General features: G+C 42.8%; 4 protein-coding genes across 5 annotated transcripts in view; 2 read left to right on the forward strand and 2 right to left on the reverse strand.

The window, feature by feature from the left end:
• The window catches only part of tbc1d4 (TBC1 domain family, member 4), a 32,169-nt gene extending 21,549 nt beyond the window's left edge, over positions 1-10,620 (reverse strand). The window contains exons 1-4 of the mRNA XM_079731254.1: positions 9,565-10,620; positions 3,482-3,610; positions 2,849-3,083; positions 1,558-1,802 (exon numbers count right to left, since the gene is read on the reverse strand). Of these exons, the coding sequence (XP_079587380.1) occupies positions 1,558-1,802; positions 2,849-3,083; positions 3,482-3,610; positions 9,565-9,960 (1,005 nt within the window). The 5' untranslated portion in view covers positions 9,961-10,620. The remainder of the gene's footprint in view (positions 1-1,557; positions 1,803-2,848; positions 3,084-3,481; positions 3,611-9,564) is intronic.
• A 520-nt stretch (positions 10,621-11,140) lies between these two features.
• commd6 (COMM domain containing 6) lies at positions 11,141-14,116 on the reverse strand. Of its 2 annotated transcripts, none has more exons than XM_079731210.1 (7): positions 13,853-14,116; positions 13,463-13,506; positions 13,145-13,210; positions 12,980-13,056; positions 12,657-12,825; positions 12,069-12,221; positions 11,141-11,906 (listed from the first exon to the last, which is right to left on the reverse strand). In XM_079731210.1, the coding sequence occupies exons 1-7, from the start codon at positions 13,875-13,877 to the stop codon at positions 11,856-11,858; spliced, it is 585 nt and encodes a 194-aa protein (XP_079587336.1). In that variant the 5' UTR covers positions 13,878-14,116; the 3' UTR covers positions 11,141-11,855. The 2 variants fall into 2 exon arrangements, with proteins under 2 accessions (XP_079587336.1, XP_079587335.1); XM_079731209.1 differs by having other exon boundaries at positions 13,463-13,509.
• Positions 14,117-14,388: 272 nt separating this feature from the next.
• On the forward strand, positions 14,389-17,340 carry uchl3 (ubiquitin carboxyl-terminal esterase L3 (ubiquitin thiolesterase)). The gene is made up of 9 exons (XM_079733299.1): positions 14,389-14,521; positions 14,695-14,706; positions 14,955-15,083; positions 15,245-15,401; positions 15,545-15,630; positions 15,764-15,811; positions 15,947-16,022; positions 16,147-16,205; positions 16,620-17,340. Exons 1-9 carry the CDS (start codon positions 14,480-14,482, stop codon positions 16,701-16,703), a joined length of 693 nt encoding a protein of 230 aa, XP_079589425.1. The 5' UTR covers positions 14,389-14,479; the 3' UTR covers positions 16,704-17,340.
• A 2,879-nt stretch (positions 17,341-20,219) lies between these two features.
• On the forward strand, positions 20,220-23,943 carry LOC307073877 (hemopexin-like; the record flags this gene model as incomplete). The annotated part of the gene is made up of 7 exons (XM_079733836.1): positions 20,220-20,363; positions 20,821-20,974; positions 21,274-21,486; positions 21,921-22,016; positions 22,509-22,642; positions 23,093-23,240; positions 23,717-23,943. 7 exons carry the CDS (start codon positions 20,220-20,222, stop codon positions 23,941-23,943), a joined length of 1,116 nt encoding a protein of 371 aa, XP_079589962.1.
• Between the last annotated feature and the right edge of the window lie 2,119 nt (positions 23,944-26,062).

Genomic DNA, 26,062 nt, shown 5'->3' on the forward strand with positions numbered 1-26,062 from the left:
TGTACTCCTTTTCCACATTAGCTCCACTTTAGCCAGCTAATATTAGCTCTATTTCTATGGCCCTAATATTAGCCTTCCTTTTCATCCAGCGAATATACATGCTAAATGGATGAGTGTATGGGGAATGGCAGAGGGTTTGTTTGGGCTCAATGCTTGTTATGAAAAAGGGTATCCCAGTGTGTGGGACCAGTGTTAATAAGTAACAACAACAAAAATAAAGCCCAAAGCCCGGGTAGTGGCTGTCAAAGTGAGGCAGGAATGGTCTACGTTGCAGCCTGCGACTCCACCCCAGCCCCCATTAAAATGATTTACAGCCTGCTATACCGGCCACTACAGACGCCAGCCGACTGGGCTAAATGTAGAAAGGGATTGAATGACAAACAGAGCTGAAGCCAGCGGCCATGCCGTTTATTCTAGTGGAGCAGAAGGCAGGAGTGTTTAACCCAATTATACAAACAACATGTGACTGATAAAAAATTGGTTGCCAGTGCTTCTAAATAATAAAAGGGGGGTAATGTAATTTGTATCTGTAAAACTAGACAATAATTCTGAGGACATCGAATGAGTGGGGCCATTTGAAACCTTTCATCACATTCCCTGTCGTCGCTTCCTCCATCCATCCAGAACAAGCATATACCATTCATTCCCCTCAGCGAGCTGCAAGCCATTGAGACCCACATATGAATGGATCCCATGGTTCCTCATGAAAGCATGTGCTTGCACCTTCTTCCGCATGTTCGCTCACAATTCTGTGTGATATTGTGTGTTGTCATGGCAACCCGTGTGTTGGTACCATCAGAAGAGCGACACATTAAAGACATGGATAGGCCTAAAGCTTATGATAATAGCCTGGATCATGGTGAAAGATGGACCTTGACTTACGTCATTACATTATACTCGGTTGATCTGTTATTTACTTTCAGTGATGGACAGGTGTGTCGTTGTTTTATCAGGTTAACTACATCACACATGACTTGTGTGATTGTCTGCTCTTAACTTTTATATTATTATTGTCTGTTCTTAATAATGAAGTGCCTACGGCTGCTGAGGGTATCTAGGTCATCCGAATTATCATAAAATGTTTGTCTATTTTGTTTCTGCAATAATTTATTTTCTAACACTTAATTTCTCTGTTTATATGCTCCATAAATATCTTATGTCCCGATTATTTTTCTTAAAACATTTATGGGGCATGGTGTTTACAGAGCTCCTGCCAAGGGACGACAGATGATAATGAGCTCCAAGCTTTATGGGCTGCAATACAGTATATGTACTGTGCACATCCCCTGTGTAGTAAACATAAATAAAACAAACAAATCTCCATACTGTTGTACATTGTCCTACTGTGCTGCACTTTCACTGCAAAACTATTCCGCCTCTGGAAATCAATAAAGTCTTAACTTGAACTTAAAGGCTCAATAACTCCTTATGTTTGTTAGGGTTAGGGTTATTTTGTTGATGATTTTTTTTAGTTTTTAATTGTCAATAACTACACCTGAAGAAAATACTTTTGTTTTGAGAATTCTAACCCCAGTCCCTGATTGGTCGACGGCGTACCTGGAAGAGCATGGTGCGGTTCTTGTCGGCGTCGGACGGCTGCACGTGGTTGGGCGCGCTGGCGTGGCGGCGGCGCGCGGGCGCCATCATGGCCGTCTCCCGGGGCCTCCTCTGCACGCCGCCCGCCAGGCTGCTGCAGCGCGTGCGGAACTCCTGCTGCTCCTCGAAGCCGGAGTCCTCCAGGATGCATTCTGGGAAACCCCCCCGCAGACTGCCCTGGCTGGCGCTGCCAGACAGGCTCCTTCCTGGTGGCGTGGGGCACGGACACACGCACAAGGTCATACGCACGCACACACAAGGTCACATCCAGCACGCACACACAAACCACATGTCATGTGCACACGTCAAAGAGTCATATGTGCGCACACATTGATGAGCACGCACGCACACACAGTCATGGGCACGTATCAAACACACAGTCATCTGCACGCAACAAACCGTCGTATGCACGCACACATTGAGGCGCACGCACGCACACACAGACGTGTGCACGTGTACGTTGATACACAGGCACACACACAAATTCATATGCATGCGCGCACGCACACACACACACACACATTCAAATGCACAGTCACACACAGTTATATGCACGCACGCAAACACAAACAGTCATGTGCACGCATCAAACAGTCGTATGCACGCACATATTGATGCGCACGCACGCACACAGTCATATGCATGCACGCACGCACGCACACACAGTCAAATGCACAGTCACAGATATATGCACGCACGCAAACACAAACAGTCATGTGCACGCATCAAACAGTCGTATGCACGCACAAATTGATGCGCACACACAGTCATATGCAGGCACGCACACACAGTCAAATGCACGCACATACACAGTCATGGGCACGCATCATAAAGTCATATGCACACACACATTGATGCACATTGATGCACACGGTCATATGCACCCATGCACGCACGCACATATATTCATATGCACGCACGCACGCACGCACACACACTGGACTGCTTGACGCCATCATTGAAGCATCTTGATAAGAGAGTCCTCCCTCTCGAGGCCCCTCCCCAACCACATCTGAAAGGCTTCATTTAAACAGGCCCTCAAAACCCACCTTTTTAAGATGACCTTCAGAATAAGACTAATTTCCTCCTTGAATTCTTTACTTCCATTCAATTTAGTAAAGAAACGGCCACGCAGGGGCAACACCAAGGACACGGTGCACACACACTCAGCGATAGTAGCGGCCCTCAACTAAAGATTTTTTGAAGGAAAAAATACACAAAGTCGACACAGAGTGTTCCGGAGGGGCCTCACCTTGAACGTCCAGGAGCTCTGTCTGGAGGCTGTCCGTGTCCTCCAGGCTCTCGTTGAGGACGTCAGACAGGGGGTCCCCCTCCCCGCCCACGGTGAACTCCACCGGGCAGCCGTCCGCGGAGGCTCGCTGCCCGCTGAGCAGACGCTGGCGCTTGCGGTCCACCTCGTGCTGTCGGAACTTCTCGATGCAGTCGTCCACCAGCGTGGTGGGGGCCTTCTTCTGGCCCACCGTCACCTAGGAGGTGTTTGCTTTGGTTAAGGTTTCAGCCTTCATTATCTTTTGACATTTAAAAAGGTGGTGTGAGATTTGGGAGCCATTGTTGGCTTGTAATTTGATCGTAAAGGCATAGCCATCTGTCCGCTATTAATCAGTGAAATGCTTTGTGACAGTGTCTGTTTTGAGTTTCCCTGATTGGTTCAGGTAATCCATCTTGCCCGTCAATCACAGGTAAGTGATTGCAACACTCAATGGTGAAGAAACGTATGGAAGGAGGGGGCAGAGAGTGAAGGGACCTTTTTTAGGGTTATTTGTTCCCTAAATTGTGTCCTCCTCTTTTCCTGCTCCCTCTCTCCGACATGGTCAAATCTTACCTAGAGCAGCTTTAACACACGACACTGTAGTGTTTCCCTCACCTTGCCGCAGTACAGGACCTCGTACTTCTGGGAGTTGTAGAAGGCTTCGTCCGTCTCCTGTTTGGGCTTGGCGTCTCCCTTCAGTGTAGATTTGGACACTTGGCGAATGCTGCTGATGACCTCAGAAACCTGACGTGGAGACGACAAGGTTAGGGTTTTCACCGACGTCAGAAGGGAAGGCACAGGGACAATCAGGGTGGAAGGGAATGTAAACCCATCCCTGCTGGGGGCTACATTACGTACACTACGTAAGCAAGGAAAGGGATCGAATGGATTGTTACTTCAAGCCCAGAGGAAATACAAAACTAGCTTCACAAGCTAGCAAGACGTTTTATTATTAACTCTCCTACTGTTCTCTCCATTCACTGCCTGAAATGTGTGTATTCACTAGAGGATTGCATACAGTACAGTGTTTAAAAGAGGTCTGTAAGATATTGTGGCATTGTAAAATATATGTAAATAACAGTCCGATATCCATTCAACAACACAAACACTGTGGTTGGCAATGCACTGACTTGCGGCAACAAGAAATAGATCAAAGACTTGCAGAGAAAAACAGCGGCATTACACTTAAGAACATTGTTGGCAACGGAAAGATAGACTCTGACAGAATAACGGAGACGGAGCTTGCTGGGGCTTTGGGCCAGCGAGGGACACGCCCGGACTCCATGAGAGCAGAGACAAAACAACCCTGGGAGAAAGGAGCAACATGAAGGTCAACTGCTGGGATTGTCTACTGTGGCACGGAACTTATCGCGGTCCTGTCACAGCCCTCCATTCTTGAAAGTAAAAATCTGGGAACGTAAATTACACAAGTCAAAGTGGTGATTGCCAAGCTTTATTTAAGCCTAAGCGGAAATGAGAAAAAGGGTTTGTCCAAGTACTGCGGCGGCATGATTCCTACTGTGGTGGGAGCTGAGCGAGGACACGTTAGAGGCTACACACATAAACACAATCTGCTACCAGACAGTTCTGACAGACCCAATTGCTGTGGATTACCGATGAATGTGGGCTTCTTTAAAATGAAATGGAGAGTAATCAGAGTCAAGGTCAGCTCAACAACGTGTTTGAGGCAAACATTACTGCCTAACCAAACAGCAGCACTGCACTCTGCACACATGCACTCCTATTGGGATCTCTGATAAGAACAACATGCATTCTGCAGTTCAAATACACCTGGGCGCTTTGGATGGAGGGAAAAGCACCAAACCAAAACAACATAAACCCGGAACCATTGGAACTGATACCAGGGTGTTAAGGAGCAATGGCATCCCATAGGAGGACAAATTCCTGTTATTAAGAGAAAGGAATTCAGCCTCATAGAGGCTAAAATCAGGTGGTTTACCTGACCACCAGCATGTTGCTGTGGCTACCAAAGTCATTTTAACAGCACACTCTGTAAAGGTCACACACAAGTGCTTCGACTCCCTGGGGTTGGGAGCCATGCAGCGCTAGATATAGAGGCCCCTCTGTTGAGACAGAGAATACATCGTCCTCTTGCCGAAATCCCCAGCGCTCAGTAGGAGAGGTTAGAGAGCTGGGAGGGGCTGAGATCCTGCGTGTCAATTGGCTGAATCCTCTGGAATTTCTTGAGGATCTTCCAAAAACATTTTTTTTTAAGATTATCGTAGATGCTAACCTTTGGAGAAAAGAAAGTTGTGAAATCAAGCTCAGTAAAAGCATACCCAAGTAGTGTCCAAACAGAGCATGAGTCAATGATAACACAAATGTGTATACAGAAGTGTTTTTCCTGTCCAGTCCAATGTATAACACACCAGTTAATGTGCACAGTCTTCATTTCAAAAGTGTACAAGGATGTGCACTGTGCACAACCTATCACTTTGAACTTCAAAACATGCTTTTGAAGGCTGGGCGACTACACAGCGGTTTCTCCAACCGTCCCTGTAGTGAACGGGCTCAAATAAACAAACAGAAGTGTCGATAACAAGTACCATAAATACGGGTGAATAAAGTAATGGACACAGCAAAGTATTGTTACCCACAGACCTAAGGCTGTTTACAGACAATAGAAGGTCTCTAAGCGTTAATGCAAAGACCTCGCCAAGCCCCATCATTTATTAGAGGAACATAGGTGTGCAGTGTGCACCCTATCTTGTCAAATCCCTTCCCAATCAACGAAACCATCACACGCTGTGACCTATACCATAAAAAAGAAGCACTGTTGGATTATTCATGAGCACCATGACGGCCCGGTCCGGCACCATTTGATCCGATTAATTATTTGTAGTGTGAAACCGATACGGAGTCAATCCGGCGTTGAGCAGCCAGGGAAGGCGTGTAGAGTACAGAATGCACCGATGAGTCATGTGGCGCACGCAGCGACCAGTCTGTACTTCTCCGCCCACTTTGCATTGTTTCACGCACTGCTTTTTATCTCCCCGATCCCATGACGACTCGTCCGACGTCAGTCCCTTGCAGACAGTATCAGTAACACTTCTTGGTTCGTGTGCGTGTGTTGGTGTGCGTGTCTGATATGGAGCCTACCATGCAATTATAACCTAGTGCAGCTGGTGAGGGCTTAGGGGCGGACTAAACGGGATTGTCCTTTCTGAGCTGGGTCCGTGTGACTCAGCTCCTGCCTGGTTTTCTTGGGGCAGGCTAATAACGTGAGCAGACACAGCGGCTGGCACGTAAGGACCACGTCTCGGTTACACTTAGCGGAATCAGAGTCAGAAACAGATTCATTGCCAAGTAGATTTTCACATATAAGGAATTTGTTTCCAATAAGCCCGTATTGGGACAATACAGGCGAAAACAAGGTGACTAGTGATAACAATAATGATATGCTTATAGTAGCAAATAGAGTTGCATGATGCCACAAGAGTGTAATGAAAAGGAGGGATGACATAAGCCTGATTTGGTGCCCAATAGGAGTGCAGGATCAAACCTATGATGCAGGCTGGTATTTGTTGACACGCTTCGACAGAAGAGGGTTATCATCATCAGGGCTGTCCAGATAAGGGAAGAAGAAAGCTAAATAGTTTCAAGTGTGTCAGAGTATGTGTCACACTCACAAGAATAAAAGCGACATGAATACATCTACATAAATCAATAATGACTTCATTATAACTGATGAATTTATAAATAGAACAATACATAAATAAATAAATAAATAAAAAATAAAAATAAAAATAAATAAAAATAAAGCAACTTTATTTTAACTGCTAAAGCCTATTTTTGGCTGACCGACCTCTTAAAAGAGACAAACGTCTCCAATGTGCCATATATAAACACATAGGGGGCGTTGTTGGGGTGAATACACCTGTTTGTTTAAGTTACAGATGCGTTTTAACACAGCAGCCGAACAGAGCTATTCCATTGTATCCTATGTAGAAAGCGCATTGGAAAATTTTGGACTACTTTATCAGGCATACGGCCATAAAGTCTGGATGTTGTGATTGGCCCAGAGCATCAACAGGCTACGGCCTCTTTAACAACACTGAAGCCGGCATATTCCCTCCTGCCTGACCACTAGCTACTTCTGCCCGTCTCCATGCCGGCACATAGGATGGAGGATTTAGGAAAATGCTTTGGAACACAATGCAAGAGTTATTTTGTTTATCCAAGAATAGCAGTGCAAGTGACTTTATTGTCATCTTTGCTAGCACCAAAATACTCTGTAATCCTTATTACAGAGTCCTTATTGATATACAAGACCTAAATCACAAATCGTTCAGATCCCCAAAGCTTTGATGCTGTCATCAAATTCTAAGATGCCATGCTGTCAAAGGCGCTCAAATCTGAGATGGCTTTCCCCCTGCCGTCATCCAGATTGGAGAACAAACCACTGGGTCTCCTAGCAGTTAACAAGTGAGGTCAAGAGATCCCATCGGGCTACTTTTCCCAAGTCAAACACAATCAGTAAACACTGTGAAGGCACAAAATGACCACCGCTGAGCTGATAATGGCCCAACAGGAGTGAGGTCAGTGTGCTATTTGTGCCCATGCTATGCCAGTCTCAGCCCCACCCCCCTAGACTCTCAACCAGGTCAAAGGCTGTGACTGCAAGCCAACGGATTTGTTTCGATGCAGCCCCCTGTGACTGTTTGTGTGAACTCACCCTGTTAGTTTATAGCTGTGAAACTTTAAACTTTGCTTATATTGTGTGCAACGTGTCATTGTGCATACTGTAAACTGCGTACAGTGGATTTCAAGCTGACAAATGTCCTGAAATGTCTTTAAGACATAGCTATTCCAATGTCTAAAACAGCTAATGAAACATAACAAATGAAAACACTTGTTTTATTCTTAGAAGCTGCCACAGACAGATAATTAATTAAGACACAACAAAGACACAGCTTGTGTGTTTTTCTTCACAAGTGTGATATAATGGGTGTCAGTGGAATGCCGACTGCCTAGTTTCAGACCGCATCCACACCGTGAAAGGAGTTCAGTGGAACCAAAAGCATGGATTATTTACATCTTCACATAAATAATGTAAACAATTAACGTGGGGTCTTTACAAACCGACCAAATCCTTTAATGTTGTGGTGAGAACCTCATCATATTTTAATCTATATTATAAAAAAGACATTTGTCTGTCATACATGTTTATGTGACAAATGTTATGAGTAGCTCAATATTTAGATGAGCGTGCAGGGTGGCCACGGTTACAGCGTCTATGACTCATCACCCTTTCCGATGGCCCTGCTTTCCTCTCCGATGAGCCACGCAATATGACTCCCGACTCAGTTCGAACCTCGTCACATCATACCGACAGGTGCAAGAAATCGGTCTTTCTTTAGGCTGTTTACCCGTGGCTCTGCAGAGGAAACTCCACACACGATCAACTTTCTTCAACTAAAGCAACTATTTCAGTTACTAATTTTAAACTTGTAGTTCTGACAGCACAAATAAAATTAAAAGAAAGAACAAAAGGAAAGCTCCTGTTCCCTGTGGTACCGGTGTAATGCTCTTATCAGGACAGTACATCCGTACTACCGGTGTAGTGTTCACACCAGGACTGGTAAGCAGACAAATAATGCAGTGTTCAATGAGGTAATGGTGTGGGTTCCACATGGTTCATCTTGCACATGTTGTTAGCTGCTTGCTACCAAACCTGTTAGACTTGCGTAACCGTAATAATGCAGACTGGGGCCCTCTCATGGCTCACATGTCTGCATGTGCTCGGATGTACAGAGGAGGTACACGAGTTCCTCCTCTCTGACGTGTAGCATCATACATCATACTCTCTCTCTCTCTGTCTGGTTTCCCCAGAAGACAAACAACCCAGCTCTTGGTTTCTACATACCAGGGGAAACCTGATAGCCATGCATGCAGACCGATCCCTAGAGATACATGTGAGTTACTGTATGGACGACCTGTGCCCCATTTCCTGGTTGACATGGGAAAATGCTAGCACATTGCTGGAGAGCATGGCTTTAGGCAGGCCCCAAGTGGCACCTTGCTTCATGCATATGTCAGGAGTCATGACACACCACCCCAAGCTGTAGGGTTTATGATACAAACAAACATACAAATGCATGCAGGCCAAGCCCGAGTTATCAGTATGAGACACCTTCACTTCTTCAGCATGCATACTCCAATCAGAGCAGACCAGGAGCCATACAATGTGTGTGTGTGCGTGCGTGCCTGCGTGCCTGCGTGTGTGTGACAGTCTTAACTCCATCCTACTCTTCAAGTAGGATTCTCAATGTTTATGTTAAACATGATAATCAGGTTAAATCTAAAATAGGGTTTCTTTCCATGAGACAATGGGCCAGATGTTCGATCCACCGCAAGGGAAGGATCATGGGATTATTTTGAAGGCAAATCTAGGTTGCATTATCCACAGTAGCCTTGGCCCAAATCCTTAATACTAGAAACAAACAATGTTGTTTTGACTGGGTTGTTATCTATGTTGTCTGGGCCCATTCTGAAATAAATTAAACCGAAAAAGGTATCTGATTCCAGGAACTGGAACATCATTACAGTCTTTCAGGTTCCAGTCAGATCAATTGTATTACTCCCCTCGTGAAAGTAACGCAAAAGCATTGTAATGCGCTATTGCAATTGGGTACTTTGGTGTTACTGGTGCTGCTGTGTTTATTTCTGTCACCTACCTGGTTGGGGTCACAAGCCTTGAAGACGTGACACGACATCTGGGATTCGGGGTTGTCTTGTTGCCCCCGGATAAGGTAAGCAAAGTAAGTGAGATCATTGCTGTTGTGAATGAATCGAGAAATGAGCTGTGCTTTGTGTTCAAATATGAAGACAGATGAGTTGGCGTTATTGGAAGGGACGCATCTGATGAATGGAGGTATGAGCACAAGCTGAACTTCCCTAGCCTGGATGGGACCAGAGTCGTTTTTTTCGCTCTTCCTCCGAATTTCGGCCACCAGCCACGGCAGCATGGGCAAGGTAGTCCGTCTGTCCAAAGCGGACGAACCGATGTACCACAAACTGAATCGTTTGTCCGATTTCGGTGGGCTGTTTTCCTTTTCCTCTTGACTCTCCATCTCTGCTGATCTGATTATTTTCTTTCTTGTGTGGACAAAAACTTAAATGACAGCGAAAAAAACTAAACAAGATATGAATATTTAATATATGGACGGCCCGGGTATACAATTTGCCCCTTCACGAAATAAGATATTACCTAAACATATTTGCATACGTCCAAATATTTTTAAAAAGTCACACAATAGCTTGTACGATCACGCACCATGTGCTCTGTGTGTCGATCATAACAGTCCTTTGATACTTGAAATCGGTAGGCTTAATGATCGAAGAAAATGTCACAAATGGTACTTTTTGTCATGCATTTGCTTTTGCGTCAAATGCATAACAATGCATAAGTTCACGATTTTCTTTTCTAAAACGTGGCGTTGGCAGACTCCGAGGTAAACAGTTGTTCATGAACCACACTCCCAGTCAAACGCGTTTCGTCCTGTTGTTGATGTATCTTGCGCGCTACACTAGGAAATTGCATACAAAAAAAATGAACAAAAAAATAGAATGCTGCATCCGCCTCCAGTCCTCCGCGCTGTTTGACAGCAGTCTTCAGAAATTAATAATTCCGTGCGTCTGCAACGCTTCAATGCAGTCTCCCATCCCTGAGATTCTGTCCACACAAGAACGCCTTGGAGGAGGAGTGGCTGTACCTCCATGGGCCTTGCGAAGGGAGGGGAGCAGACCCACAAATCAGTCGGTTCTTTGGTTTGCATACGCGGTAATGGGCTGTCCCGTTCAGCTGTCTAGGACACGTGACCCGCACTGCACCACGCCCCGCCTTCAATACAGTACACAATAGTTGGCATGCCAGTTTGGAAAATTGCTGTATGTTCTGGTGTATCCCGAAATGTGTGCCAAAAATGTTTCCATGTAAAACACGTGCAGCAAGAAGACAATTTAATAAAAACAATTGATGAAAAGCAGACAGCTAGGCAGGTCCACATCACTGGAGGGATAATGTGCTATTTTATTTCAGTCTACATGGATTTGAAAAAGTTGTTTATTTATCTTAATGCTGTACAAATCACTTACGTCTGTACACCACCACACCCGTGTCACATTTCCCATGTTGCCGATACATCGTATTTCACTCCACCCTCTTTTCTCAGTAAAGATAGCAACATGATGCTAGAATAACAAGCAGTGCTGTCGGCTTTATCATCATAAATGGGACTCCAAATGTCAAAACAGATTGCAATTGTGCTTTTATTCATTGTTGTTTGTTTATAAAAACACACACCCCGCCACACATGGGCATATGTATTGAGCACCGCGGTAGGGGATCCCCTGTTGCCATCTGGATGACGCCCATTCCAGAAATAGCGGCAGTGCTACATGTAACATCAGCAACGAACCATAATGCCAGCTCTAAACATAAAAAAACAGTCAGAAAATGTTTGCGTGAGAATATTGATCATTGGATGTCTTGGGTTGCAGTAAAGTTTCAACTCATTAAAAATGTACTTTTTGTCTTGCCTTTACAATAACCATCCATGGTTTGCCGCAATTAGTTTGTTCCAATTTCCTACTACAAATAAGATTGTTGGCACGTTGTTGATTGAATTAATAACTCATGTCTTCATGCACAGCATAAAAACATTTCAACATATTTAACTACAACGGACTATTAGACTATGTTGTGTCAAGAGTCACAAAATATGCTTCTAACATCCGCAATCTCCACACCCAAAGCTTATGTAAATGAGCTGAAATAACTGCATGTTCTTTTATAATACTCTCTCCAACTAACAAAGTTACTTCATTTATATAAACCGTTACCAACCAGTGAACTTGGACATTTACAGCCACCTTGGTAGTCTAATTTAGCCATCTTGATTTAATCCTGTCAAGCTATTTTGCAGTGTTGCACTGAAAAATAAATCAATGCCATCTGATCGGATTCCTACACCGTCTCCAGAACCGCCGCCATCTCCTTGAACTGCTTGTGAAAGTTCTGCAAATACATGTTGTGATTATTAATACTAATAACGACCAATCCTGAATTCGTTAAAAATTGTATTGAAATGAACTGATATTTATGTGTTCATAAGTCACAGTAACACAGACAAAGTTCAATTCAACTGTAGGAAATATTATCAACTGTAATGATATGTACCTGAAACTGTGGAATGGTCATCTCAAAAGACTTCTGACTAATCTGTCCAGAAGGCTCTGCGATCTTCAGCAGCACAGACACAAAGGGAGAGTTCAGAGACCGACATGTATCTGAGCTCACTGCCATGCCGAGTTTCCACTGCATGTCCACCAACTAGACAGAAAGGACAAAATCAACAAGTTGTGTACATACCAAGCTTGTGACCCAGTACTCATGCCATGTTCGAAAACATGAAAGCAACATCAAGTCTGAGCTACCTGCGTACAAAAAGGACAATTTTTATGAAAACTACAGATAGAAATAGGAAGCAAACACACATGCTTATTATAATATTAAAATAGTTTGATCTTGTACCATGCTTTTAGCCTGCCAAATGTACATTAATGGAGGGTCAAAACGGGGTGTGGTCAAACTACAAAATGGACACAATATTTTAGAAATTCACTTTGTGCATGTATTTGATGGTGGGGAGTTGGAATTTGATATGCAAAATGGCTTGAATAATTGCATTACAGTAATCAAAATGGAACGGGCACAAAGGGATCCCCTGCATTCGCGGTTGGAGTATAGTAATAAAAACAAACATGCCTGTCCAATGCTAAGCAAGGCCTGGACCTCCTGCTGGCTATGGACTAGAGGACCTTGCTGGGTCCACAGCTTGTGCACAACCTGCAGGGAGGCTTTGGGCCACTGGCTACAGCCCTCTTCCAGCTTGGACACCAGGTCTCCTGCAGAGAGGTTGCTCTTCCCCGCTGACCTGCATAAGATAACATGGCATTCATTCAAATATTGGAGCTTGTATAGTGAGATTAGTTTTACATTTGCAATATTTGTAATAGTATCAGCTGAATGGATTTAGCTATGGGAGCTGCATGCAGCATAACCAAAGAAACATGAAACCAAGAAAGTACCTGAAAGTCAGCATGAGAAATCTGATAATGCTCTGCAAAGCGTTTTCATCGAGATTCACTCCATTTCTCTGAAATGTCTGCCCAAAATAAGAACACGGGTAAGGAAGAGTAACGTAAAACGGTGATGTGGTCTGAGTGAAGATAAACTAAACTGGATATACTCACATTCGAGATTTGAGATGAATCCACCCCCCTGGTAAGACCTTGAAGGTAACTCAAAATGTGCTGACACTGTAAAGATCACCAGAATATCAAAACCACAACTTCTGCTGAAGCCAAACAGCAAACATTAAATATTCTGCTATGCACATTTTGAGCCACTTGGTGGCCCAAAATATCAGATAATTTTTTAACAACAAAAAGTGTAAATCACATACTGATTTATGACTATTGGATTATTGGTACAATGTGTACAATGTGTTATCCCTAAATGGCATTTAAAATAAGACTATGTATTTGTTTTACGAGAAATATCAGACTTACTGTGTCCGTGAACAGCTCTAAGGAAAGTCTCCCAATGTCACCTACTACTTCGGTTGCGCCGGAAATGCAAAAACAAGGTTATTAATCCTCAATACCTACACTACTGCTTCCCCCAATGAGAATAGTATAGCTTTGCAAAGAAAAGCATAACACTGTAGGGTGGTTCTGGAAGAGTGGAGACCCTGAGCATGCTAGCATCTTATATTGAGTCATAGCACGATCAGACAGTAATCTATGAGAGCAATATGCACACCACGCAATTACATTAATGAGAAAGTATTGCTTGGCTTGGGGTTCACATTTAGCCTGAATATGCTAACTCTTTACAGTAGCATTATCTTTAGGGCACAACAAGACAATCGTCTGTTAGAAACTGAAGTTCAAACACACCGTTGGATGCATCAAGTCCCGGCATCTTAAATATCCGATAGATGAAAATGTGAAAGAATAAGGAACCTAAAATCGGATTAAACTGAGTTATGGTCCGTTGTTATAAAAGGCAGCAGAGCTCCCCCGCGACTTCCATATGTCAGTGTGACACACCATCAACAATTCATCAATTATTTGTCCTAACAATTGTAATATATACCGTATATTGTTTTTTACACTCAATGTTATGAACAACGAGAGAGATTAGCCTGTCCGTAAAGTAAAGCTTTGGGCGTCCACTTCTGGTAAACGGCGCACGTGACCGGACTGTTCCAAGTCACGGGGAATTAACTCAATGCGTGTTTAATGCAACGGAGAATTTTGTTTTTCAAAACTAACCTTAACTGAATGAAAACATTAAAATGTATAAATGCGCAGAATAAAACTTAATTGTGTGATTGATACATAACCCGACATGAATATCATGATTTAAAAATACCCCCCACCCCCCCAGTATTATCTAAGTTCCTGCAATACGGAAGATACGGAAGCGCATGTCAGCTGTCAAAGCAAACAGGCTGTCTGCAAATCTGCTAACAATCTATTTTGTTACCGTTCAGAAACACATTTGCGGAAACATCGTCAGATATGGATGGCAAGCGTTGGTTACCTCTGGAGGCCAATCCAGATGTAAGTATTACAATCACAATAGAGAAGCCATTCATAAATGTATCGTCATTCATTCAGAAGAACGCCATCTCATTTAGCCACTACAACAAAAGCGTGCAGTAAATGTGGCCTAATGTGATAAAGTCATACAAGACTGTTTTGACAATGTCCATTTGTTTTGTTTTTCCTTCTAGGTAATGAACCAAGTAAGTAATTTCAAAGTGATTTGATTTGAATCCTCGGCAAGGGCTGGTGTACCGTGGTTGTGAGTAAAACAAGTTTGCAGCTTTTGCAAAGTGAGCTAACATGTGATGTGAGTCAGTGTTGTTTGGCACGCAGCGCACCTCTCGCTCCACTGCACCACACATATTATAACAGGGTTGTGTTGATGTGAATAAGCAGCTGCGTAGACCTTTTATGGGCCGTGTCTTTAATGTTAATTTCCCCTTTTCAGTTTCTATGTCAGTTGGGCTTGCGTCCAAGCTGGCAGTTTGGGGATGTTTATGGGTTGGACCCAGAACTCCTCAGTATGGTACCAAAACCAGTGTGTGCTGTTCTGCTCCTCTTCCCAGTGACAGAGAAGGTAAAGTCTCTTTGTGCAATTGTAGCTTATAGCCGCTATTAAAACTGTTGTGCAAATCAATTTGTATCCCAATCCATTAACTTATCTGTATTCATTAATGTTTTAAGATTCTACTGTGTTTGACATTATTATTTTAACCCGTAGCATTCAAATTTTTTCAGTATGAGTCATTCAGGTTGAAAGAGGAAGGAAGAATCAAAGAAGAGGGGCAAGAGGTGTCTCCTGATGTGTACTTCATGAAGCAAACCATTGGGAATGCCTGTGGTACAATCGGATTAATTCACGCCGTGGCAAACAACCAAGCCAGTCTGGAATTTGGTAAGTGCTTAACATCTATGTGTAATAACATCCCTATGAGTAATGCAAAAAAATGTGTGCAACGAAGGAACGATATTGTTAATGTTGTGGTTACCACATTGTCCTGCTCACTTCATTAATTCCACATTGACCATCCTCTGTAGAAGCAGATTCTCCACTGAAGAAGTTTCTGCTGGAATCCTCTAAATTGAGCCCAGAAGAAAAGGCAGTCTTCCTAGAAAAAGATGAGGTAGGATATGCACAAAGTTTGAGAAAATATCAAAAGATTAATCTTTTGTAATGGTGTAACTATCTTACCCAATGCTAACTAAATAATGTATACATAAAATTAAAAACTGCAAAATGTCTACCATGCATTCCAGAATATACGCGTTACCCACGAATCAAGTGCACAGGAGGGTCAGAGTGAGGTAGGCCACAAATTGTACCTGTAAACTTATCTTAGATGTACTTTATTATACATTTCCCAACTATACATTTTGCATCAGTTGTGATGGACCGATATGTAAGACGTCTGTAAAATCCGTCTTGTTTTTAATTTTCAGACCCCAAGCATAGATGATAAAGTAGACTTGCATTTCATATCTTTTGTAAACGTCGGAGGACAACTGTGCGAACTAGGTAAGTTGTCTGCCATCAAAACACATGTTTATATAGAAACGCATGCAGATGTTTCTGTATCTAATATTGATGAAAAGATGAATTTCTATGTAACAGCTGAGTAACGCTCTGTCGTTTTGCCTAGATGGCCGCAAGCCTTTCCCCATCGTCCACGGAAAAACATCCGAAGACACTTTCCTGGAGGTAAAATAAATACAAAGCACACCAAGATGCATGTTCACAAGATTGCAGTCAAATGCCATATTTCATGTTGTGTTGTGTTAGATAAGTACAGACATTGAGTAGTATCACTCTATGAGAATGGTGATGAACATTGTTATTGTCATTATGTTTATCATCATTATTTAGGATATTATCCATCTTATGGTGGAAATGTACTGGATATAAGTATTGACCCTTATGGGTATATGTAGGCGTGTATGTATATATGTAGGTAAGTGTATGCATGTATATGCAAACACAATGTATGTATGACATTTGTTTGTTACTCTTAAAATTGTGAGAAGGGGGGGCTGGATATAAGCGGAAGTTTCTGCCCCTACCCTTTGGTTACAACGAAAATGCATCCATTCATTCATTCATTCCAATGTCCTGCAGGACGCCGCAAAGTTGTGCAAAGTGTTCATGGCACGCGACCCCTTGGAGCTCCACTTCACGGTTATTGCCCTCTCCAAAGCTTGAAGCCTGAACGCTTTCTTGTTTATGACACTTCCCTTCCACACAGAAGATTTCAGAATTCAATTCTACTGCCAATCATTCGCAAGTGCTGACCTTTTAAACAAAAGTTCCATTTTTACAAGTAAACCGTAAAGCACAGCCAAGATACTGAAAATATATTTAAAATAAGGAATATTTAAATGATCTTCCATGTCTGTTATGCATTTATTGTGAGGTTTTCAAAGGAATTCAAGTGTGTTGTGCAACTAAAGTACTTACAATTAATTAAAAATGCATATTCACTGTCAAACCCTGTTTAAAACATAATCGGGCTGCAAGTATAGATATTAACACTATTTTCTGTAAATTCTGAAAATATACATTTGGAGGCTGTTGAAGATTAAACTATAAGATAAAAATTGGTCATTACTATTTTCAGAAAGTATTATGTTGTAAAAAGCTTGACTTAAACAGAATGCATACTTTTCAATCAAATTAACCTATTGTAAGCAGTGTTGCACTGAAAAACGTCTTTAAAACAGCTTGACTGCACAATGCCTGGAAAGCTGATTCACTCAAACGTTAAGATAAAATCTTTTTGAAAGGTGCCTATTTCTTTTTTTTATTGAGCTGGAATGTGTGTTGAATAAAAACCAATGAATGACAACCAGATTGTGTAGTCATTTTGCTGAAGCACATGTAACATTAAATGAAGAAATGTCAGTATATAAATGGGGCATCCACCCAAACACACAATTCATTTTTTCTTCTGGCAGACAAAATGGTGTAGCCCAGCATGGTTTTGAAGACCAGTTGATTTGTTTAGGACTTAGTTTTTAGTCTGTAAATTTTCTTTTACTTACCTCTTAATGAGGTTAAACTTAAGTTAACATATTCTTGTCTTCATTTATATTTCTATCTTTGACCAGTGTTTAGCTACCTCAATGGTACGTTGACTGTCTATATAATGATTTACGATGATGAAATTATCAAAAAAGAAATTGTTCATTAGCTTTGGCCAAATGCAGAATGTTTAGATAAACTCTGCTTATTATGGATATTACTTTTGCTCGGGCTCAAGCTACAGAGGTAGCAAAAAGGGTTTAAGGATTCCGTACCAATCAGTCGTTACACTCTAGATGGCATGTCCCAACGTCTTATTGAGTAGTTTGTTTTAGAAATGGTTATCACATTTTCCAGGTGAACACATTGATTTTTGACTGATTATCTCCAGACCCATGTTTTTGTAATTGATTCCCAAATAGGATGATGTCAGGGGTTTTGTGGCAGGGCTTTGGTAAAAAGAAGCATAGATAGTACCTAAGGAGACGTTTGTGTCATTAATCTCTTTATTTACCATTAATCACGTGTTTTAAGAAGGTTCAATATTCTTATTAGTTTAGGTTACATCACCATAACCAATTTTTTTTTTTTACACCTTTTCAATTATTGTTTTAAGACATATACCGAATCGATATTATGAATAGGCCTATGTAGATTTAAATATATAAATACAATAGTTAACATGCCATCACAACTTTTGATGCGCTACATATTTGATTCCGACACAACCCTATGTTTTGTGCAGTCGTCGTCAGGTCCAGTGCAACAGGCGATTAACATGATTTCATAACCAGGTCAATGGCAGAGAGACCCCTGTGCAGCTTGATAACAAACTTTGTTTGTGACGAAATCTCCACCATAGTCGAACTGGTGTATACGCACACTAGTTTGTTTTATACAGTATCAACTACGCCTATTACTGCTAGTCTACCTAATGGCCTTTTCCCATCAAATTAAGAAAAATATACAAATGTCACTCCTAATATATCATAGTCAGACATCTTCCCATCTCCATAGATTATTTACTCGGAATACATGTTGATACTTACATAAGCACATTTCTGCCCCCCTGTCTTTATTCTGCATCGATGTACAAGATAAACACATACGTCGGACCTGTGTGTCAAACACACAGCATTTACCCCCCCTCCTCTAGGGGTTAGGAGTGTGCGGGGCGGGGGGAACATACACAATATCTATAAAGGCTCTCCCCTGAACGGTCTCCAGTGTACACACTCCCCTCTCCACTCCAACGCTACGAACCCCACCTAGGAGCCGGGAGCACTTCAGCTAAAGGACCGCCATGAGCACCATGCTGATCCGCTGCCTCTGCCTGGGGCTGGCCCTGGCACTCAGCCACTCCGCCCCACCGTAAGTCCTTGGACGGCTCTCCCTGAAGCCGCCCTCTGCCGCTGGGTGTTTGTCTGACCCCACCAACCACCTCCCCCACGTTAGGGCATTGCGCTAATTGCAGATCTGCATGCTTTTGTGCTTGGTTGTTGGAGTTTGGCGAAACGCAGTTGGTTTTGAATTATTTGTGTTCTGTGTGAGCCGACGTTGATGATAATGATTCTGTGTGTGCGTGTGTGTGGGTGTGTGTGTGTGTGTGTGTGTGTGTGTGTGTGTGTGTGTGTGTGTGTGTGTGTGTGTGTGTATGTGTGCGTGTGCGTGTGTGTGTGTGTGTGTTTGTGTGCGTGTGTGTGTGCGTGTGTGAGAGAGAGAGCAAGCCCCCATAGTTGCATGGGCTTGAAATTTGCCCATAAAATTAGCATCAGGGTAACAGAGTGATAAGGTGACAAGACAACATCATGCCTGCCGTGTGTTTTATATGCGCTGTTGAATTGTTGTTTGCATTTCTATTTTAGGAACCTGGATATGATGATGGCAGGTAATGACATTCCCACATCATAATACTTACATGAAAAGACACAAAGGAATACAAATCAAGCTGAAAAGTATAATGTTGATGAAAGCATAATGCGTGGGCAACCTGCAACAACCTAATGTGGTCTAAACGGGATGTAATATTTGGCAAATTAGTTGCCTTAAATCGTTTAAGGCCACATCATTTATATATCATTATATTGTGAGTCTGAAGTGCACGTCAGCACAGTGATTGCAGTTTACATCCTTGACCAGTAGATGGAGGTATACCCAGGTAACGCTGGTTACAGTCATCACAACAGCAGGCCCATCGAATATGCTTTTACTCATCTGTAAACTGTACTGTACATGTCATGCACATTGTGAATACGATGCAAGCTACTTTGATACAGATTCATGTATGTACTTCATTTTTAGATATGGGCCATGATCACTCTCACGATTGCCGTGATCACTCTCACGATGGCCATGATCACGCTCACGATGGCCATGATCACGCTAGCGAAGGTCATGCTCACGTTCACGATGGTCAAGATCACGTTCACGGTGTCACTGGTCATGATCACGTTCACGATGGCCATGTTCACCACCACGCCGACCATGAACATGTGGCTCAGATTGACCGCTGTGAGGCTGTTGAGTTTGATGCCATCGTGCCGGACGCTAGTGGAGTCCCCCTCTTCTTCAAAGGTAGATTCAACTAATCATATCTGTCTATCTGCCTGCCTGCGGACAGACAGATAGATCCATGCGTAGATTTGGTCCTTTAGAATATCAGGTTGACGCTCGTTTTCTGTCTTTCAAGGGGACTTCATGTGGAGGGGCTTCCACGGACCCTCTGAGCTGATCAATGGCTCCTATAAGGAACTGATCGAGCAACACGCGGAGCTGGGTAAAATCAACGCTGCGCTAAGCATGAACGCCGAGGATGCTGACAAGCACGCCTTCTTCTTACTGGTAGGGCCATCACACACACCCTTAAACTTGACCTTTCTCCTCGAATCTCACACTATAACCCACAGCTGACAACGCCTAAAGTATGAAGCCTGTGAAGTGGGGATTTCTGAGCAGGTCTTTAAAGTCAGCAATGATTATTTTGCAGAATTTAATTCTTAACTTAAATACACATGCACTAATGCAGTGTCTATTAGCTACCTCCAATGTAATCATCTTGTGAATGTGTCAATGTGAGAATAGGAAAAGAGGGAAAAATCTTGCATCATTTGTTTTTGTATATTTATGTTTATATTTATTATATTTATTATAACATTTTCCAATATGATACCGACAAATGACCTGTTCGTCAAATCTCAGAGTCGTGTGTTTGTGTGTGTGTGTGTGTGTGTTTGTGTGTGTGTGTGTGTGTGTGTGTGTGTGTGTGTGTGTGTGTGTGTGTGTGTGTGTGTTGCTGCAGAATGACAAGGTGTTCAGCTACCATGACCAGACCCTGGAAGCGGGTAATCCCAAGGCCTTCTCTGAGGTATTCCCCGGGATCCCGAACAACGTCGACGCGGCCGTGGAGTGTCCCAAGGGAGAGTGCGTGCGAGACACCGTCATTTTCTTCAAAGGTAAATAAACAATGGAATATGTACGGCTGTTAGTAGGACGAAACGGCAGCATCCAAAACCGCTGTTTCACTTGTAAACGACGGATGCTATGAAAGGAGTGAAACATCCCGATGGGAAAGGGACCATGCCCTCCGGCGGATCTGGAGACTCTGAATTCCTTCGAGTTTGTTTAGCTGATTCTGTGAGGAAAATGTGGAAGCTGCTTTTTCAAGTGTTGCAGGCAGAAATAAAGCATGAAAAAAAGTTGAATACTGTCCACTGTGACTGTCCATATGAACACGGGTGCGCTCTTTCACCAGGCTGTGAGGTCTTCCACTACGAAACCGAAACCAAGAAGGTGAAGTCCAGCCACTGGACCCACATGCCCAACTGCACCTCCGCCCTGCGCTGGCAGAACAACTACTACTGTTTCCACGGGAACCAGTTCACCAAGTTCCACCCAGTCACCGGCAGCGTGACCGGCACCTACCCCAAAGACGCGCGCGACTACTTCATGAAGTGCCCCAACTTTGGTGAGTGACGGGGTTTACCGTTGGTGACATCGAAGAACTTGAGGCAGCCCGATTTGCACGTTAAACTCAAGTTAACATGAATCTATTTTTAGCCCATGTTGATTAACTGTAATATTGTACAACTTTTACAATTGTAAAACTTGAAGTTGTTCCCAATTAATTCTTAGTATTTTGAATGAATTGTATCATTTAATTTGACGGTTAATTAAAAGGGGATACAGTTAAATGATACAATTCAATATAAATACAAATATATAAATGGATACAACCCTTTTTTGATTTTATTAAATCAATGAACACATAATAATTAAATGGCTTGCATATCCTACCTCCCTACGAGTGGCAGCCGGAGCACGACCTTGTTGTTGTTGTTGTTGTTGTTGTTGTAACTCTGTGGTCCAGTCCACTCACTGTGCTGCTGTGTCGCCTCGCAGGGCTTCTGAGCAACCACACAGAGAGGGAGCGCTGCAGCCACGTTCCCCTGGATGCCATCGCCTCCGACGGCCTGGAGAGGGCAGTGGCCTTCAGAGGTCAGTGAGACGCTGGGCACTGGATCCCTTACAAAGGCAATGTTTACATGAGCTGCCTGCTTAAGCTCATGTAAAGGGCCTAACTAACTCTCTCTCTCTTTCTCTCTCTCTCTCTCTCTCTCTCTCTCTCTCTCTCTCTCTCTCTCTCTCTCTCTCTTCCTGTCTCACTGTTTTTCTCTGTCTCTCTCTCTCTTTTTCTCCATCTCTCTGCCCGTCTCTCTCTCTCTTTTTCTCCATCTCTCTGCCCGTCTCTCTCTCTCTATCTCTCTCTGCCCGTCTCTCTCTCTATCTCTCTCTGCCCGTCTCTCTTTCTCTCTCTCTCTCTCTCTCTCTCTTTCTCTCTCTGCCTGTCTCTCTCTCTCTCTCTCTTTCTCTCTCTGCCTGTCTCTCTCTCTCTCTCTCTCTTTCTCTCTCTCTCTCTCTCTCTCTCTCTCTCTCTCTCTCTCTCTCTCTCTCTCTCTCTCTCCCTCCCTCTCACTCCCTCTCTGTCAGGTAACTACTTCCTGCGTGAGGATGAGACCAATAACGACGGCTGGCACGCCTCCCTGGTGTCCGAGGCCTTCAAGGAGGTGCAGAGCGACGCCGAGGCCGTGTTCTCCCACGCTCGCCTGCTCTACATCGTCAAGGTGACGCACCAAAAATAACTCCCATCACAAACAACAACATATTGTTTGCACAGAAGGTCACACATACTTCTCTCGCCATCCACCTGGTTCTCTAGCTTTATACTTGTAGTACCAGGTGGCCCCTCTTAGATTGTTCTTTATATATTTATAATATTGTGTAACATTGTTCAACGTAGGGCTGCTCGATTATGGAAAGAAATCATAATCACGATTATTTTGGTCAATACTGAAATCACGAATATTCAAACATTTATTTTTTAGTTTGAAAACATTATTCATTTATAATATATTATAATATACGTCTTTATATTATTTAATATATGATTCATATTAGGTCTCAGGTTAGCTTGTAGAAACAACACAGTGCGGTGCTGTTTGTTTCTACGTCCGAAGCATTTCATTCAGTCATTTCACATCCTATAATAGTCCTTCTGCTCTAAACCTTGGTAGGACAACCAGGTGTTTGCCTATAAGTCTGGGGAGCAGTACCAGCTCTTAGAGGGCTACCCCAAAACCCTGCAGGAGGAGCTGGGAATGGAAGGACCACTGGACGCTACGTTTGTCTGTGGAGATTACTCTATCCTGCACGTCATCAAAGGTAGGCCTACTGGCTCCAACATCCGAGCTGAAATACTTTGTCATTCACTTTGTCAAAGTGTACATGGTCGTAGCCACCATGTCAAAATGAATTATGGCTTTGTTGTATTCAATTTGTAATTTTTTATAGTGCTACTTTTATAACTGTTAGTTCTGACCAAGTTATTGGATTGGACAAGATGCATTCCATGTTTGCTGATACAGCACTTGGACTTTTCACTTTGAACCCCCTGCTTTACAGTTGTTTCTCAGTAACATTATCTGCAGCCGAATCACAGCCGTGCTGATATTCCGTATAACAGCACTCCTTCATTTTTCCTATAATAAAAATGTCTTACAAACTGACTAGCAATACTATACAATACTATAATACAATGATATGGCAGCTTCCACTGAAAATGAATAAGAGCTTAAGTTAGTAATACATCCTAATTCAGACCCCTGACAATGCTACGGTGTGCTTTGTGTTCCCCACAGGTCAGCAGATGTTCGATATTGAGCTCAGTGTCACCCCCAGAGCCGTGGTCCACGAAGCCAGGCTTCCTTTCCCTAAGGTGGACGGGGCCATGTGTGGCCCCAACGGCATCAGGGTTTTCGTAGGAGCAGAGTATTTTGAGTACAAAACCCCCAAGCTGTTGGCCTATAGCCGAATGCGACCACAGGCCCACAAGATAACCCTAGAGATGTTCGGCTGCGACCACTAGGGGGAGACATTTTCCACCAGTATGGACTGATTTCCATGAGTATACAGAAGGTTAAGTAGGTCTGGCAAGTATAGCAGAAAATGTTGACATATCGAGATCACAGAATGCTTGCTAATTATGCCACACTGAAAGAGGGCCAGCTGTCACTAGTTAAATAAGACAGAGCGAGAGAAGGTCACACTTTACTTCTACACAGCAGTCTGCTTGTACCTGATGACTACTTCAACATTTGAAGGATCTTTTACTTGAATAACATTTAAAGAAAAATAAATACAACTTTGAACCTCTCTGTTGTTGTCCTTTGTTCAGGTGTACAAAATAATGCCTGGGTCACTGTACCATGTGGACTACATTTCTCAGCTGTGTAGTATCCATGAATATAAAATAAAATAATAGGCCTATACTACTGTATCAGTTTGAATCATAATGTGGTGTGATATCAGTCATTTAAATTTACATTTACATTTAGGGCATTTAGCAGACGCTTTTATCCAAAGCGACTTACAATAACTGCATTTGTTACATTAAGTACATTTGTCATAAGAAGTGAAACAATATATTGCTGTCGGTACAGTAAAGATGTTAATAGAACCAAGTGCAAGTATTACAATCGCTAGGCTAACCCATTCCCCGTGTAAAGCAATGATAGCAGCTGCTGTAGATGCTACACAATTAAGTACCTTGAATAAGTGCAATGTACAAGTGCCAGGACGTACAACATTCAACATTCAGTCAAACACGTCCATGGTTCAATTTTAACCTGTCAGCAAGGCTGCTGTTTACTTTGGTTTGAACCATCGCATGGTGAACCTGTCTGACCCCTGCTATCAGTACACCCCCACTTTTAGCCTCTCCAGACCCATTGGCTGCAGTTCTAAAAACATGCACACCCACACGCACACATACCACTCTTACAAGTGCAGTGCAGGAGTCTTTTAAAAAAAGTTTTTGGAAATAATAAGTAAGACCGCAAGCGGATGCTTCTCTTTACTATGGATGGTGACTCAGTGGCCCGCCTGTGCAATGTTAACAGAGCATCCAAAAACTACTCTGTTGCAAATGATTTCCCTTGGAACGGTTTGATAATCTTGGATCTGGTAATATTTTGTTAAAGCAGAACAAAATATGCACATGGTTGGTCAAATCAAACATGAAACAAAATTTCAAATGATTAATCTAAAGTCTTATTTGTGTGACTAGGCAATGAGTAACATTTCCTGGCCTCAGTTCATTTTCGATTATTCAAGTCAGCTATCAAAAAGCCTTTTGGACACAATGGGATAGTCCAACAAAGAATTAGAGCACCGAAACATGAGGCACATCAGTGGCAGCAATCTCGGTTGTTAATGGAAATCACCCAACGCAACTCCCTTAGGGCGCTCTGTACAGCGGGACACTTATTGGATACACATACTCCTCTTGTCATCCACCTGGTTTTCTGCTTTTGTCAGGTAGTAATACTTGTAGTACCAACCGGCACCTCTTAGTTATACCAGCGACCTATACATCTTCATAGCAGTACTCTCATAAGACAGTCTGGATGTGCTTCATACCCAGCTAAAGTTCGATAGAGCCTGCTTTGAGGCTGACCAGTTGGGTCAGAGGGGAGGATTTACGGCAGGTCTGATTATGCCAAACTGCCGTATGTAACCCTAAAAGGTTAGAGTAGCCACATTTGTCCAAAATATAGATTGACGCTTATTCAATACAATTTCAGAGTTAAGCTCAAGTCATCACTTAGAGTCAATTTAACACCTACATGAACATCTACAAAGTAAATATATATCAAACCTCATATTGTTTTTTGTTCTCAGAAAACAGGTTACAGTACAACAGTGTATTACCATAATGTGGCAATACAATAAGGCTGACTAATAATAATCTCAACTACCAATCACAGATATGTAACTGGTACACCTGAGAATAAAAAGTCTTGACCAGGCCTGCTATAAGTGTACAGAGGTAAAAGTATATTGACCTGCGGTTCTTGTGAAATTCTGCTTACTTTGAATACGAAGCAACGGTGCGTGTGTTTGTGTGTGTGCAAGTGTGAATGTGTTTGTTGGAAGTGCATGTGTATGTGTGGGTGAATGTGTGTGTTTGCTGGGTGGTCGTGTAT

The sequence above is a fragment of the Pollachius pollachius genome, assembly GCF_949987615.1.
Source record: "Pollachius pollachius genome assembly, chromosome: 3".
Taxonomy (NCBI): domain Eukaryota; kingdom Metazoa; phylum Chordata; class Actinopteri; order Gadiformes; family Gadidae; genus Pollachius; species Pollachius pollachius.

Excerpts from the sequence above, each read along its gene's own strand:
- uchl3 (XM_079733299.1), top strand. The coding sequence starts at position 14,480 with ATGGATGGCAAGCGTTGGTTACCTCTGGAGGCCAATCCAGAT. Across the intron at positions 15,084-15,244 it reads TCTTCCCAGTGACAGAGAAG|TATGAGTCATTCAGGTTGAA; the intron begins GTAAAGTCTCTT and ends AAATTTTTTCAG. Across the intron at positions 15,402-15,544 it reads CCAAGCCAGTCTGGAATTTG|AAGCAGATTCTCCACTGAAG; the intron begins GTAAGTGCTTAA and ends CATCCTCTGTAG.
- commd6 (XM_079731209.1), bottom strand. The coding sequence starts at position 13,877 with ATGCCGGGACTTGATGCATCCAACG. Across the intron at positions 12,826-12,979 it reads TTTCTCATGCTGACTTTCAG|GTCAGCGGGGAAGAGCAACC; the intron begins GTACTTTCTTGG and ends TATCTTATGCAG. Across the intron at positions 11,907-12,068 it reads TGACCATTCCACAGTTTCAG|AACTTTCACAAGCAGTTCAA; the intron begins GTACATATCATT and ends ATGTATTTGCAG.